The sequence below is a fragment of the Acomys minous genome (genome assembly GCF_964271855.1).
Source record: "Acomys minous genome assembly, chromosome: 9".
Classification (NCBI taxonomy): domain Eukaryota; kingdom Metazoa; phylum Chordata; class Mammalia; order Rodentia; family Muridae; genus Acomys; species Acomys minous.
Window position 1 is genome coordinate 56,784,280 of NC_140490.1, and position 13,038 is coordinate 56,797,317.

General features: G+C 42.3%; 1 protein-coding gene across 5 annotated transcripts in view; it reads right to left on the bottom strand.

Moving 5' to 3' along the window:
• The window catches only part of LY86 (lymphocyte antigen 86), a 66,970-nt gene that overhangs the window by 26,702 nt on the left and 27,230 nt on the right, over positions 1-13,038 (bottom strand). For 4 of the 5 annotated variants that reach the window (XM_084796984.1, XM_084796987.1, XM_084796983.1 and 1 more), the window contains exon 3: positions 12,770-12,898. The exons of the other annotated variant lie outside the window; for it this stretch is intronic. In XM_084796984.1, coding sequence (XP_084653110.1) covers positions 12,770-12,898 — 129 coding nt within the window. The remainder of the gene's footprint in view (positions 1-12,769; positions 12,899-13,038) is intronic. 5 annotated transcript variants of the gene reach the window in all.

Here is a 13,038-nt window from a genome sequence, read left to right on the forward strand (position 1 = left end):
CTCAACACTTTAAAGGGAGGTAATATAATATAATATAATATAATATAATATATATAATGTAAATGTTATACTAGTCTATACATAGCATAATGTTACCTACAATATAACATTTTCATTACATACAGTGCTATTATATGATATAAATACATATTTTTATGAATATATTGCATCATATTATATGATATATGTAATACTATATTACTTTCATTGTAGTTGCATCTGCAAGACAATGTCACACTATATTACTAAGATGGTAATGCTATATAATATATATTATAATGTCTGTGATATATATCAATATATATTGTATTGATTGAATGTATGCGTGTCTGTACATATGTGGGGGTGCAGAGGATGTGTACAGGTGTGCATATGTGTCTGTACACCTATGGAGGTCAGAGGACAACCTTGAGGAGCCAGTTTTTGCCTTCTGTGTGGGTTCCAGGAACTGAACTCAAGACGTCTGGCTTGGCAGCAAGTACCTTTCCCCACTGAGTCACCTCCCTAGCCCCTTAATTTTGTTTTTGAGAAGTCACATTCGAAAAAAATAATACAAGTGGCTTTCACAATAAACTAATGTACTCTTATTAACAAATACATAATACATTGTTATATTTTACTTAGCTCAGGGTTATGATTAAAATCTTAGATATTTCCCAGAGGCCCATGCATTGAAGGTCCCAGCCTGTGATGCTGCTGTTGGGAGCCAATGTTTAGAAGGCAGAGCCTATGGAAAGAATTTAGGCTGTTAGGGGTGTGTCTTTCAAGGGGATACTGGGACTGCAGCCCATTCCTGTCTCTTTGTTTCTTGGTCACTCTGGGGTAAGCAGCTTTGCTCCATCGCACAGTTTGCCACACTGTCCACCTTTCATAGGCCCCAAACAATGGGAGCAACGACCATGGACTGAAGCCTGGGAAACCATGAGCCTAAATAATCCTTTTCTCTTCTCAAGTTGATTATCTCAGGCATTGTGATGCAATAATAATAAAAAATGACTAACACATCGACCATGTCCCAGATGCCATTTCAACATTGCCATAGTTTGAACATGTCCCTCAGGTCTTATGGGTTGGAAATTAAATCTCTGAAGTTGTGTATGAATGGCATTTGGGCATGGGAGTCTTTGGGAAGTAATTCTGACTGGGTGAGGTCACAGAAGTGGAGCTTTCACAGCACACTTAGTGGTTTTAGAAGAAAAGGAGAAACCTAGGCTAGCAGCTTGCTCCGCTGTCCTTTTTGATCCTCTCTGCCATGTCCTGATGCAGCAAGAAGGTGCTGAATGGATGTGTGTGAACTGAGCTTTCAGCCTCTAGAACCCTGAGCCAAATCAACGTGCTGGTTCTGGCATCACTAAGCTGTAGCTTAGCGAGGATCTTGGTCCATTCCCAGCAGTACAAAGACAAACAAACAAACAAACAAACAAACAAATAAAGTTTACTTCTTCAAAAGTCATTAGGCCTCAGATATTGTGCTATAGCAACTGAAAATGAAGACAAACGTATCAATGATGGTGACATAATATGCTCTTCCTTCATATTGTCTTTAAAAGTTGGGCCTGCACTTTAGACTTACAGCGTTCTGCAGCTCAGACTGGCATCATAACTATATGTGGCTCGTGATCTCTGCATAGGACAGCAGGGGTCTAACTAAAATGTTACCAGCGTTAATATCTGCAAAGGGAACCATGGTGAATGGTTTTGGGATGGCCTAAACTATGCAATGGCACGGTATTCTATAGGTGTGACCATCTTTGAGTGTGGCTGGGACTGCCCCAACTTGTCTCTTCAGTAAATAGGTGTGGTCGTTAGAGCATGCTGTCAACCCCAATTTAGTCTTCAATATTGATATTGCACATATGCAGCTCGTCTCAAAGCACTGAAAGCAAATGAGTCTATGTGACCTGAGCTAGAGAGTAAGTGGTACAGAAGACACTTCTGTCCAGTCTCTGTCCTCCTAAGCACAGAGCCTGGATGAAGAGGCTCAGGCGTGACTCAGGGGAAGAGCGTAGAGCTGGCATTAGATGGTTCCCTGGTGGTCTATTGGACTCTGATTCAGAGCTTCCTACAGATGTTTCTGGAAACAGCTGGTTTAACTGGAGACCACAGCATCTGGGTACACATAAACATTACCCTTATACTTTACTGGGGTTTGTTCTGTGTGCAACAGCCTGCAGCTACAAAAAGATGCATGTGCCTTAGTTTAGAAAATACCTATTGCCCAAAAGAGTGTGAAACACAGATAAAAGTGAACACACGCTGAGGGGCAAATGGTGCCAAGAGACTTGCTGGTCACGGGGCTGTCAAGTCTTCAATGTGTTAAACAGTTTCTGCCAAGTGTCATGAAATGAAATAGGATAAAATGAGGCGTGTCTGTACTCAGTTCTACACACCAGTGAATCTAAACTACGCTGTTTCTCTTTGAATTCTCTTAGAGTTCTGTGGGGGGGAAGAATTTGTGCCCCCCCCCCCCCGCCTTAGAGCTAGCTGAGGTAGGGCAGAAGTGAAGAAAACTACATCTTATCCATTAATCTTTGTTTAACCCGAGCCATTTAGTAGCTTTTTTTTTTCTGGCTTGGAGAACAGCTACTGGATCCAGTTTGCACAAGAGTGTGTGGTAAGCAACACGTAGCACTCGACTTGCAGATGGCGGCAGACTGTCCCACCCACAATGGGCAGCCAGTTTTCCTCCTTCTGCTAAGAAGAACTGTAAGGCCCCAGGGACGCTGTCCCATGCTTGCACTTGCGTTGGATGCCTCCCGTTCTCCCCAGTGTCTTTTATTGCTTCTGATCATTGTGTTGACCACTGTAGCTGCCCTTCCTGCAGTAGGTTCAAAATCACAACGACCCAAGAGGCCTCTGAATTGTAAGATTTCACTTTTCTGGCTTATTTAATTTACATAATTATTTGTTCAGCATTTGTGTATCCCTTATTTGGTTGTTTTATACTGAGTAAAACTTCCTGGCAATTCCCCAAATGCCAGCCCCTCTGCCTGCCTCTGCAGTCATTGTCCCCATGGCAATAAGGAAAGTAAATTGACTGTGGGCTGCCTGCCCAGCATTCAGCTAAGTCCAAGGCAAGCTTTCTGATCTGCTAAACAGATTGAGACTCCCCAAAGTGTTTGAGGGAACACTATTTCTCCTGTTTTATTAATTCTGTTAAAGCCATGCGCAGGACATATAGTAAGGTTTTCTTGAGCTTGGAGGATTGAGACAATTTCCTCCATGTGAGGGTTCGATGAGCTTCCTGTGCAGAAGTGTCCTTACACACGCTCATCTGATGTGAACTGGTATCCTTATATCCCGTCTATCATCTGTCCACACCGAATTCAACAAAACAAGTCTTCACTGTCTCTTTACTCTGTAATAGCTCTATTTGCCATGCCCACAGAGACAGGCATGCGAACACGCACACATGCACGCATGCATACTTGTACTCACACACGCACGCATGCATGCACACACAGCTGAAGTTGAAATCAGGGATATAGCAGAGGGAGGAACCATGAATTGTTGCATTCGGTTATTTTTCCTGTCCAACTGCACCCCCTCACCCCCCACCAATTATCCCCCCAACTCCCCGTAATGATTAATCAGCATCTCTGCCCTGTGCTCCTCCATACCATTCCCTGGCTCTAGAAATGACTGAAGCAATTAATCTGGTTGAGTTTGGAGGACGGGGTATTGGGTTAAGTCTGCATAGAAGACAAATGGAAGAAGGCATTACATCCAATGGGACCACCCACGCAGGCTGTGGTCAGAAAGTAACCTTTTGCTGAGATGCTAAAGGCACAAGTGGGGTGTGGGCCGGATGTGACTAAAGAAACACCATACTCAAGGTTATAATACACTTTGCTCATTACAGAACATAGACTTTGGAATAACCTAGGTTTCCAGCAATAGATGAATGGATACAAAATATGATTCATACACAAAAGAATATTATTCAGACATGCATACATATAGCTGAACACTTTGTAACAGGATTCAGATAACTTTAAGGAAGGTGGGAGCGCAAGTGTTTATTCAGTTCCCTAGTTTGTTCATGTTCTCAGAAGTGGGATATCAGGGGTATGAGCTACCTCACCAGCTCACCTCCCACTTTGTTTATTCCTGTTCAATGTAAACACAACATGTGGTGACTTTGAATCATAGCTTTATAGGTCTCTTATCTCAGGCCAATAATGTCCTGAATGGCAGAAAACATCCTTGGTTTACCTTGGGTTCCTCAGAGCACTTGGCACCAAGTAAGGGACTTAGTCATTGAAATAGGGGGAGGGGGACAGGGAGGGATGCAGCCAGAAGATAAAAGAAGACAGGAAAGAGAGGAAGGATTTGAGGATTGAAGGAATAGAGGTGTGTGTGTGTGTGTGTGTGTGTGTGTGTGTGTGTGTGTGTGTGTGTGTGTTCTACTAAGTGTGGCCAGGAGGGTTGGAGTTAGCTGAGACAAGGACATGTAGAAAAGACCAGACTAACTTTTTTCCCCAATAAAATGCATGCAAATCAAATTTAAGAAAACATAAGAAAATTCATTCATCACAATCAAGTCAGCTTTATCCTAAGCATGCAAGGATGGCTCAATATGTGTAAACCAAAACACATCATATAGTGGGCTCATGGACAGAAATCACATGGGTATTTCAATAGACCCAGAAAAAGGGTTTTGACAAAATCCAGCATCCTTTCATGATAAAAATCCTAGAGAAATTTGCAACAGAAAAGATACATTTCAACACAATAAAGGCTATATATGACAAACCCACAGCCAACATTATATTAAATGGAAAAAAACCTCAAAGCATTTCTATTAAAACCAGGAATAAGATACAGGTATCCACTTTTTTCCATTCTTTAAATATAGTGTTAGGAGTCTTAGCCAGAGCAACAAGACAAGAAGTATTAGTAAAAGAGAGACAACTAGAAAGGACAGAAGTCAAACTATCTGTTTGCAGTTGTTATATACATGAGGCCTCAAAGACTCCACCAGAAAACTCTTAGAACTGATTAACACAGTAAAGTGGCAGAATATAAAATTATCATACAAAAATCTGTTGCTCTCCTGTTTACAAATGGCAAACATGCTGAAGAAAGTATGAGGGGGAAAATCCAGCTTACAGTAGCCATCACAAAGGTAAACTATTGGAATAAACCCAACTAAGGAAGTGATGACCTCTATAATGAGGATTTCAAAACACCCAGGAGGGGCCCATTTCTCAAGAGAGAAATTGAAGAAGATGCTGAAAGATGGAAAAAAATCTCTTATGTGCATGGACTGGAGGAATCAATACTGTAAAAATGGTCATTTTCTCAGAGGCACTCCAAAGACTCAGCTAAGTCCCCATCAAAATGCCAATATCATTTTTTTCCCAGATACTGAAAATTTTTTAAAAAATTCATTTAGAAACATAAAATTCTTAGACAGTCAAAGGAATCCTGAGCAAAGAACAATACTGGGAATACGAGATTTCAAGTTATGCAACAGAGCTATACTAATAAAAGCAGTGTAGTGCTGGCACAAGAATACACATGCAGATTAACAGAAGACCTAGCCATAAATTTACATACCTATAGACACCAGTGTAGGCTCAATTTTCTTAACCAATATATTTTTTTAACCAATATATTTTATTACAACTTATTAACTAAGCATACGTCACTTATAATCTGACTAACCAAATGAATAATAAAGGAGGATTGAAGAACACAGAACCATAAGGATATCAGTTCCGAGGAACGATTCTCCTGGCGTAATCAGCAGGATTTCTTCTGCTGGAACCTGGAGTAACCAGAACCCAGAACCTCAGCAGGAGCCAGAGCCCCAAGCCTTCCCTCAAGCAGTTCTCTCTAGGAGCATCTTGAAGTGCAGCGATGAACAGCCAAAACTATCCCAAGTCTCCAACAAGCTCCGCCTCCAGTTTTCGGCTCACTTATATATCTCCTCCCAGAGTTTGTTCACAGGATCCTTTCAGCTGACAAGAATCAAGCTCCCCCAGGAGGTGGTTGGTCTTCTGGTGGATTAACCTCACCTGTTCTCTCACAAGACTGTTCCGATCCCACAAGTGGGATCCTAAAAAACATGGTTATCTCTCCTTCACACCAAAAATACTTTCTGTGCTCAGAGGGGGAAAAAAGCCTTTTTAAACTAATAGTGCTGGGAAAACTGGAAAGCCACATGTAGTAGAATAAAGCTAACCTTTCTCATCCTCCACAATTAACTTCATGTGCATCAGAGATCTTAACATAAGACCCGAAACTGTCAGAGTTCTTCAAGAAAAAAAAAAAAAAAGAAAAAAACCACTTCAAGATATAGGCATAGCTAATGACAATCTGAATAAGACCTCATAAGCTGAAGAAACTAGGCCAAATACTAACAAATGGGACCTCATGAAATTAAAATATTTTCTGCATGGCAAAGGACACAATCATTTGAAGAAAGCACCAAGTTTTAGGATAGAAGGGGAAAGATCTTTACCAATTACACATCTGATGAAGAATTAATATGTAAAATATATAAAGAACTTAAAAACTGGACACCAGTAAACCAAATAACCCAATGAAAAAATGGAACACAGAACTAAACAGAATTCTCAAAAGACAAAACACAAATGGCTCAGAAACAAAGAAATGTTCAATATCCTTAGACATAAAGGAAATACAAACCAAAGCTACTCTGAGATTTGGTCTTATACCAATCAGAATAGCCAGAGTCAATAAAACAAATAATAGTTCATGCTGGTGAGAATGTGGGAAAAGAGAAAACTTATCCATTGCTGGCAGGAGTGCAAATCTGGACAGCCACTATGGAAATCAGCGCGACTGTTCCCTAAGAAGCCAGGAATAGATGTACCTCAACATCCAGCTGGACCACTTTCAGACATCTGACCACAGAGACACTTGCTCATCCATGTTCATTGCTGCTCTACTCATAATAGCCAGAGACTGGAAACAGCCTCGATGCCATCAACAGGTGGATGGCTAATGGAGATGTGGTACATCCACACTGCAGAATATTATATATTTATCTGTTAGAAAGGAAATAATGAAATTCATAGGAAAATGAATGGAGCTAAAAAAAAAAAAGTCCTGTGTGAGGTGACCCAGACCCCAAAGGATGCATATTGTATACATTCTTTCACATGTGAATGTTAGCTGTTAAGTCTTTGATAAGCAGTGTACAATTTGTAAAATCACAGAGGTGAGTTATAGAGTAAGAGACTGGGGGGAAGGGAAGATCTCCCTAGAAAGGGGAAATAGAATATATCATTATGGATAAATGGGGAGACTGGAATAGGAGGATTAAATGGGGATGGGGGAAGGAAGGAGGGAGTCAGAGAGGGCAAATGGGAGAAACAACCAACCCTAAGGGCCATTTGGAAATCTACTACTGTAGGAGTTTCTTAAAATATATACATACAGCAAAGAAATCTAAGTGAAGTCACTGAATAATGGCAGAGACAAAGCTCCAATTACAAATCTTTTGCAACCAAGTGAAACTTCCAGTGCCAAGAACGGGTTATATCTAATTGAATTTTTGGCCAAAGGGGGGGTCCATGGATACCCCCAAATAACTCAAGCTATTGCCAAGGCTATTGGTTGCTTGTCATCAACTGATGGTAAGGTCCTGTTGCTGAAGACAACACTTACATATCTCACTGAACAGGGAGAAGTCAAGCTTGTGCCTAACTAGTGCCTTCATCCCCACTGACTAGTAGTCATGGTACTGAGAGACACTCTGCATGCAACCAAAGGAGAAAGGTAAGCACCAACCCAGCTACAAACTCTGCAATCTACAACATTCATCTGCCTGCCCCATATGCGGGTGTAATAGTGGCACAACTGTAGGAGTAACCAAGCACTATTTCATTAGATTTAAGGGCCATCCCATGAGACGGAGCCCATCTGGATGGAGCTCTAACACTGCTCAGATGGCCAAGAACTTGAGACTAAATAGACCATGGGCCCAGAGGGGAAATAAAATACTATTGTTTCTATTAAAGAACAGAACAATAAAAATGACTCCTATCAACAGTCATTATATCCATAAATGTCTTACTCAGACAGCACCAGAGAAGTGTCTACTCAGAGTAGAAGGGAACTAATACCCACAACTGACCAATGTGTAGAGAGTGAGAGACTTTGGAAGAATACTCAGTCCTAGATGGGGTGTCTTCATCAAACCACTTCCTTCAGGCTCAGGGAACTGACTGTACAGAAGAGGAAGTGGAAAAGTTGTAAGAGCCAGAGAAGATGAAGGACACCAAGGAAACAGTGTCTTTCAGACACAACAGGACTGATACAAATATGAACTCCCAGACACTGCGGCAGCAGTCACAGGGCCTGTACAGCTTCAAGCCAGATGAGGTCCCTGTGCTGAGGGGGAAGTGGACATGAGCTCACATCCCTAAGCAAGATGCTTTCTCTAATTGACGTCTGCTTGCAAAGAATTAGTTCTCTCCAGTGCAGTCTCACTGAAGGGGGGGGCCCTGTGCCAAGCAGTAGATGGCCAACACAAGACAAACTCCAGGGTATTTTTGAACATTATTATTATTATTATTTGGTATGTATGTATGCCTCATATTTCTTTGTTTTGGGTAGTTTTTGTTTTTGTTTTGTTTATCTTTACTGGTCTTTTGCTTGTATATTATAGTTTCTGCTTTTGTATTTTTATGGGTTTTGTTTTTGTGTGTGTTTCTTGTGCTTTTCTTTGTTTTTTTAATTCTGTTTTTTTTCTTGCTCATTTGTGTGTGTGTGTGTGTGTGTGTGTGTGTGTGTGTGTGTGTGTGTGTGAGAGAGAGAGAGAGAGAGAGAGAGAGAGAGAGAGAGAGAGAGAGAGAGAGAGAGAGAGAGAGAGAGAGGATGGAACTGGATGGGTACAAGGTGGGAGAATCTGTGTGAAGATGAGGGAGAAGAAATTGTGATTAGAAAATGTTATATAGAAACATTATTTTTAATAAAAAGAGAAAAAAGAATGGGATGCCTTTTCTATCCATACATATGACAGAAAATTAACATCTAAAAATGCACAAGGAGATTAAAATACTAAGCAACGAGGGAACAACAACAAAAACCCAATCTAAAATATGGCCTGAGGAGCTAAACTATGTTTTCAAGAGAAGAAGTACAGATGGTCAATAAATATTTTTTAAATGTTCAACATCAGGGAAGTACAGATCTATTCTGAGATTCTACCTCGTCCTTTTCAGAATGGTTGTCACTAGGACAATGAATGACAACTAATTCTGGTGAGGATGTGGGAAAGAAGAGCATTATGCCCTGTGGTAGGAGTGTAGCCAGATGCGGCCATCGTGGAGCTTAGTAGGGATATTTCTCTAACAAGCTAAAAATAGAACTTCCATATGACCCAGCTATTCCACTCCTGGGCATCTGTTCAGAAGACTCTGCATCCTACTGCAGAGACACTTGCTCATCCATGTTTCTGGCTGCTCAATTCATAATAGCAAGGGACTGGAGTCAGCCTAGATGCCCTTCAACCAACGAATGGATAACAAAAATGGAGTACATATATATATAGTGGGATTTTATTTAACCACACAAAAAAATGGGATTATGCCATTTTCAGAAAAAAAAAATGGAAAGACCTAGAAAGCATTATATTAAGTGGGTAGCTCAGACTCAGAAAGACAAACATCATACATTCTCTCTTTTCTGTGTCTCTCAGCTTCTAATATTTGATATTTGTGTATTTCTGTGGGCTTGATGGAAAATAGATACCATGAGACTAGATAGGGGCTCATGTCAGGGTAACAAATCCTCTAAGCTTTCTATGTTATACTTAAAAGCCCCAAAGTCCTGATTGGTTGGATTAGCATCTGCCATCTGTGAGAAATTTTAATTCCTAATTATGTTCTAGGAATTGCTGTTCAGATTCACTTCCTGATGTAGTTCCTCTTCTGGCTGCTGATGTTACTTCAGATTGTGGCATCCTGGTTTTGTACCCTTTTCCACATTAAAAAAAAATGCAGACAAGAGATTAATATACAGTGTTCATCATGCTGAGGGAACTCATTGATGTACTCAGCTCATCGAAAATCTCCAGGGCATAGAGGTGCAATAGCAGCATTCCTATGTCAGTGGCAACCAAGAGCTGTCTAATTGGACTAAGGTCCATCAAACAGGAGACAAATTGCACCTGGCACTGGAAGCCTGGCCAGTTTTCTTGGAGCTTGTGAGGTCATAGATCCTAGAGGAGGACCTATTTTTACCACTTTGCTAGACCAGCAGAACTCCTTACTACATTCCAAATCTCCTTATACCCTAAGAGTGGCTACCATCTTTCATCAAAGAAGTTTCTCTTTACAGCAGATGGAGACAATCACAGAAAACCACAGCTGGGCACAATTCAGTGAACAATAGTTCATTGGGCTGGGGATCCCAGCACCAGTGGATTCACCCCTATTGCAGCCCCTGCATCTATATAGCCCAGGGAACAAGGAAGAGGGGCAGAAAGACTGTACGAGCTATAATATCAGGAAGTTTGCTAGGAAACAGCCCGCCCTAGATACAGCTGCGCAAACAAGGCTGGAACAAGGGCAGTGTTAATAAGCACACTAACACGGAAGGGGAAATTTTCATGGGGTCCCATCCCCAGGCAAAGAATTATAGGCCACTAATGACTGCCGGGAGAAGAACTAGCCTTTCCCAGGGATGAGCTCTTACTGAAGAGTGGGCAACCTTAATAAACCATATACACACCACCCCAAATAATGGACTCCGCAGGTTGTATTTATATTTATTCAAGTATACACACATGCATGCAATTCATGTTTATAGCAATAATAATCAAAGAAAAAAAGGCTATTAACTTGAGAGCCAGGAGGACATGAGAGGTGTTGGAGAGAGAGAGAGAGAGAGAGAGAGAGAGAGAGAGAGAGAGAGAGAGAGAGAGAGAGAGAGAGAGAGAGTGTAGCTGGGAAGAGCTGGAGGGAGGAAAGGGAGATGGAGTGATGTCATTCTATTTCAACTAAAAATATATTTTACAAACCTCTAGGGCTACAGAGATGGCTAAGTGGTTCTAACACTTGCTGTGCAATGTAAGGCAAGCAATGTGTTGGGGTGTCCCTACATGGAGGCCTAGACAGGCCATTGCGTGAAGCTGTGAAGGTGAAGCCTGGGGATTGCCTTGGAGACCCCCCAAGATGTTGGAGATGCCAGAGCTGTGGGGTACCTGCCAAGGAGAGCTGCTAACAGGGAGTGGAAACAGCCCAAGTGAGAGAAGTGTGCTGCAGTCAACACAGCTGAAAGGAGTTGGAGAGCTGAAGAGTGCTTTCACAAACAGGCATGGAGATGCAGAATTTCAATTGCCCAGCTGGTTTTTGGTGATGCTTTGGTCCAGTATATCTTTACTATGCTCTCCGTCCTCCATCTCAGAACAGTAATGTCTATCACGTTCCATTATATGTCAGAACTATGTGATCTGCCTTTTGATTTTGATTTTAGAGGGGAATTACAGTTAGGAGACTGCCATGAGTCTCAGAAGAGACTTTGGACTTTGAACTTTCACAGGGTGGAGATTGTTATAGACTACGGGGACTTTTGATGTTGGACTAAGTGCATTTTGCATTATGATACAGCTATAAGCTTATGGGAGCCAGGGAGGGCAATGTGGCGGTTTGAATAAAAATCACCCCATAGGTCCATAGGGAGTGGCATTTAAATTAGGAGATGTGGCCTGGTTGGATGGCGTGTGTCTCAGTCTCTTCTTGCTGCCTTTTGATCTGGATGTAGAACTTTCAGCTCCTTCTCCAGCACCATGTCTGCCTGCACACTGCCACACTTCCCACCATGATGATAATGGGCTAAACTTATGAAATTGTAAACCAGCCCCAGTGAAATGTTTTCCTTCATAAGGGCTACTAGGGTCATGTTGCCTTTTCACAGTAATAAAACCCTAACTAAGGCAGAAGCCTAGTTCAACTCCCTAGAACCCACGTAAAACCAGGCAGAGTCGCATGTGCCTGCAATTCCAGTGCTCCTGGGATGAGATAGGAAGCAGAGACAGAAGAGTGATGCCAACTCTAATGTTGAGATATGGTTGGATGTGTTAGCAACACTGATCAATGGAAAGTCCAAAGTCCTGTAAGGGATCTGCCAGAGAGGACATGGGGCTGTTAGTCATGAGGACAGTGCACACTCACCTGCAAGATCTGCACTAATGGTTTTTCCAGGAGTCACTAAGTGCCCAACACTTAAAAAATGCATGCAGCAACATTTCATCACCTCCTCCCTGGCTGTCCACAGTCACTGCTGCTGTGTGACAAGAGGGTCAACCCTCAGTGAACAAGAGAGCTCACACAATGGGGGTTCTGCTTCTCCACTTGGAGCACCGTTATGTGATAGCCCCACCAGTCAGCTGCCCCCTGGCTATAGCAGCGACTTTTTGGCAAGCCTTGTTCTATTTCTTTTTCTGAGTTGCTGTTACACAGGTGACCCCTTATCATGGCAGAGATCATCAGAGAAAACCCCGGAAACACATACTGACTCCTCAGGTCTTTGGAAACCATTGGTTCTTTCTGCTGCCAGTCTTTTGAGTAAGATGCCGTTATGTTCAGGAAAACAAAGCCTCTATTAGAACCATCTCGTGCTCACAACGTTTGTCTAAGGGAGGCCCTCCCCACAGAACTGCCTAGTATTTTTATGCAATGGGTGCGGATGGTTGGGTGTGTGTTGCCCAAAGGTAAGAGGGGAGAGCCAGGGCTTTGTCCACCAGGAGCCTGGTGCCAGGTGCAAGCAGTCAGTGAGGCAGGTGGCTTACCTCCTTTTCTTCTTCCACAGAAAGAGAACTTGGGCTGGTCCTCCTCACAGATGGGATAGGAGAAGTTCACAACAGAAGAGCCTTTTGCGACAAGCGCTATGTCCAGAAACAGCTTTCTGATGTCCTCTCCTAAAGAGAAGCTTGAGGTCAGCACTGTGTGTCTCCCTGAAGAGAGGCCACTCAAGGCTTAACAGCACAGTCCAAGGGACCGTCACAGCCTTCAGGGCACGGGGGGGGGGGGGGGGAGCTTTGTTGACAGAGCAGTATTT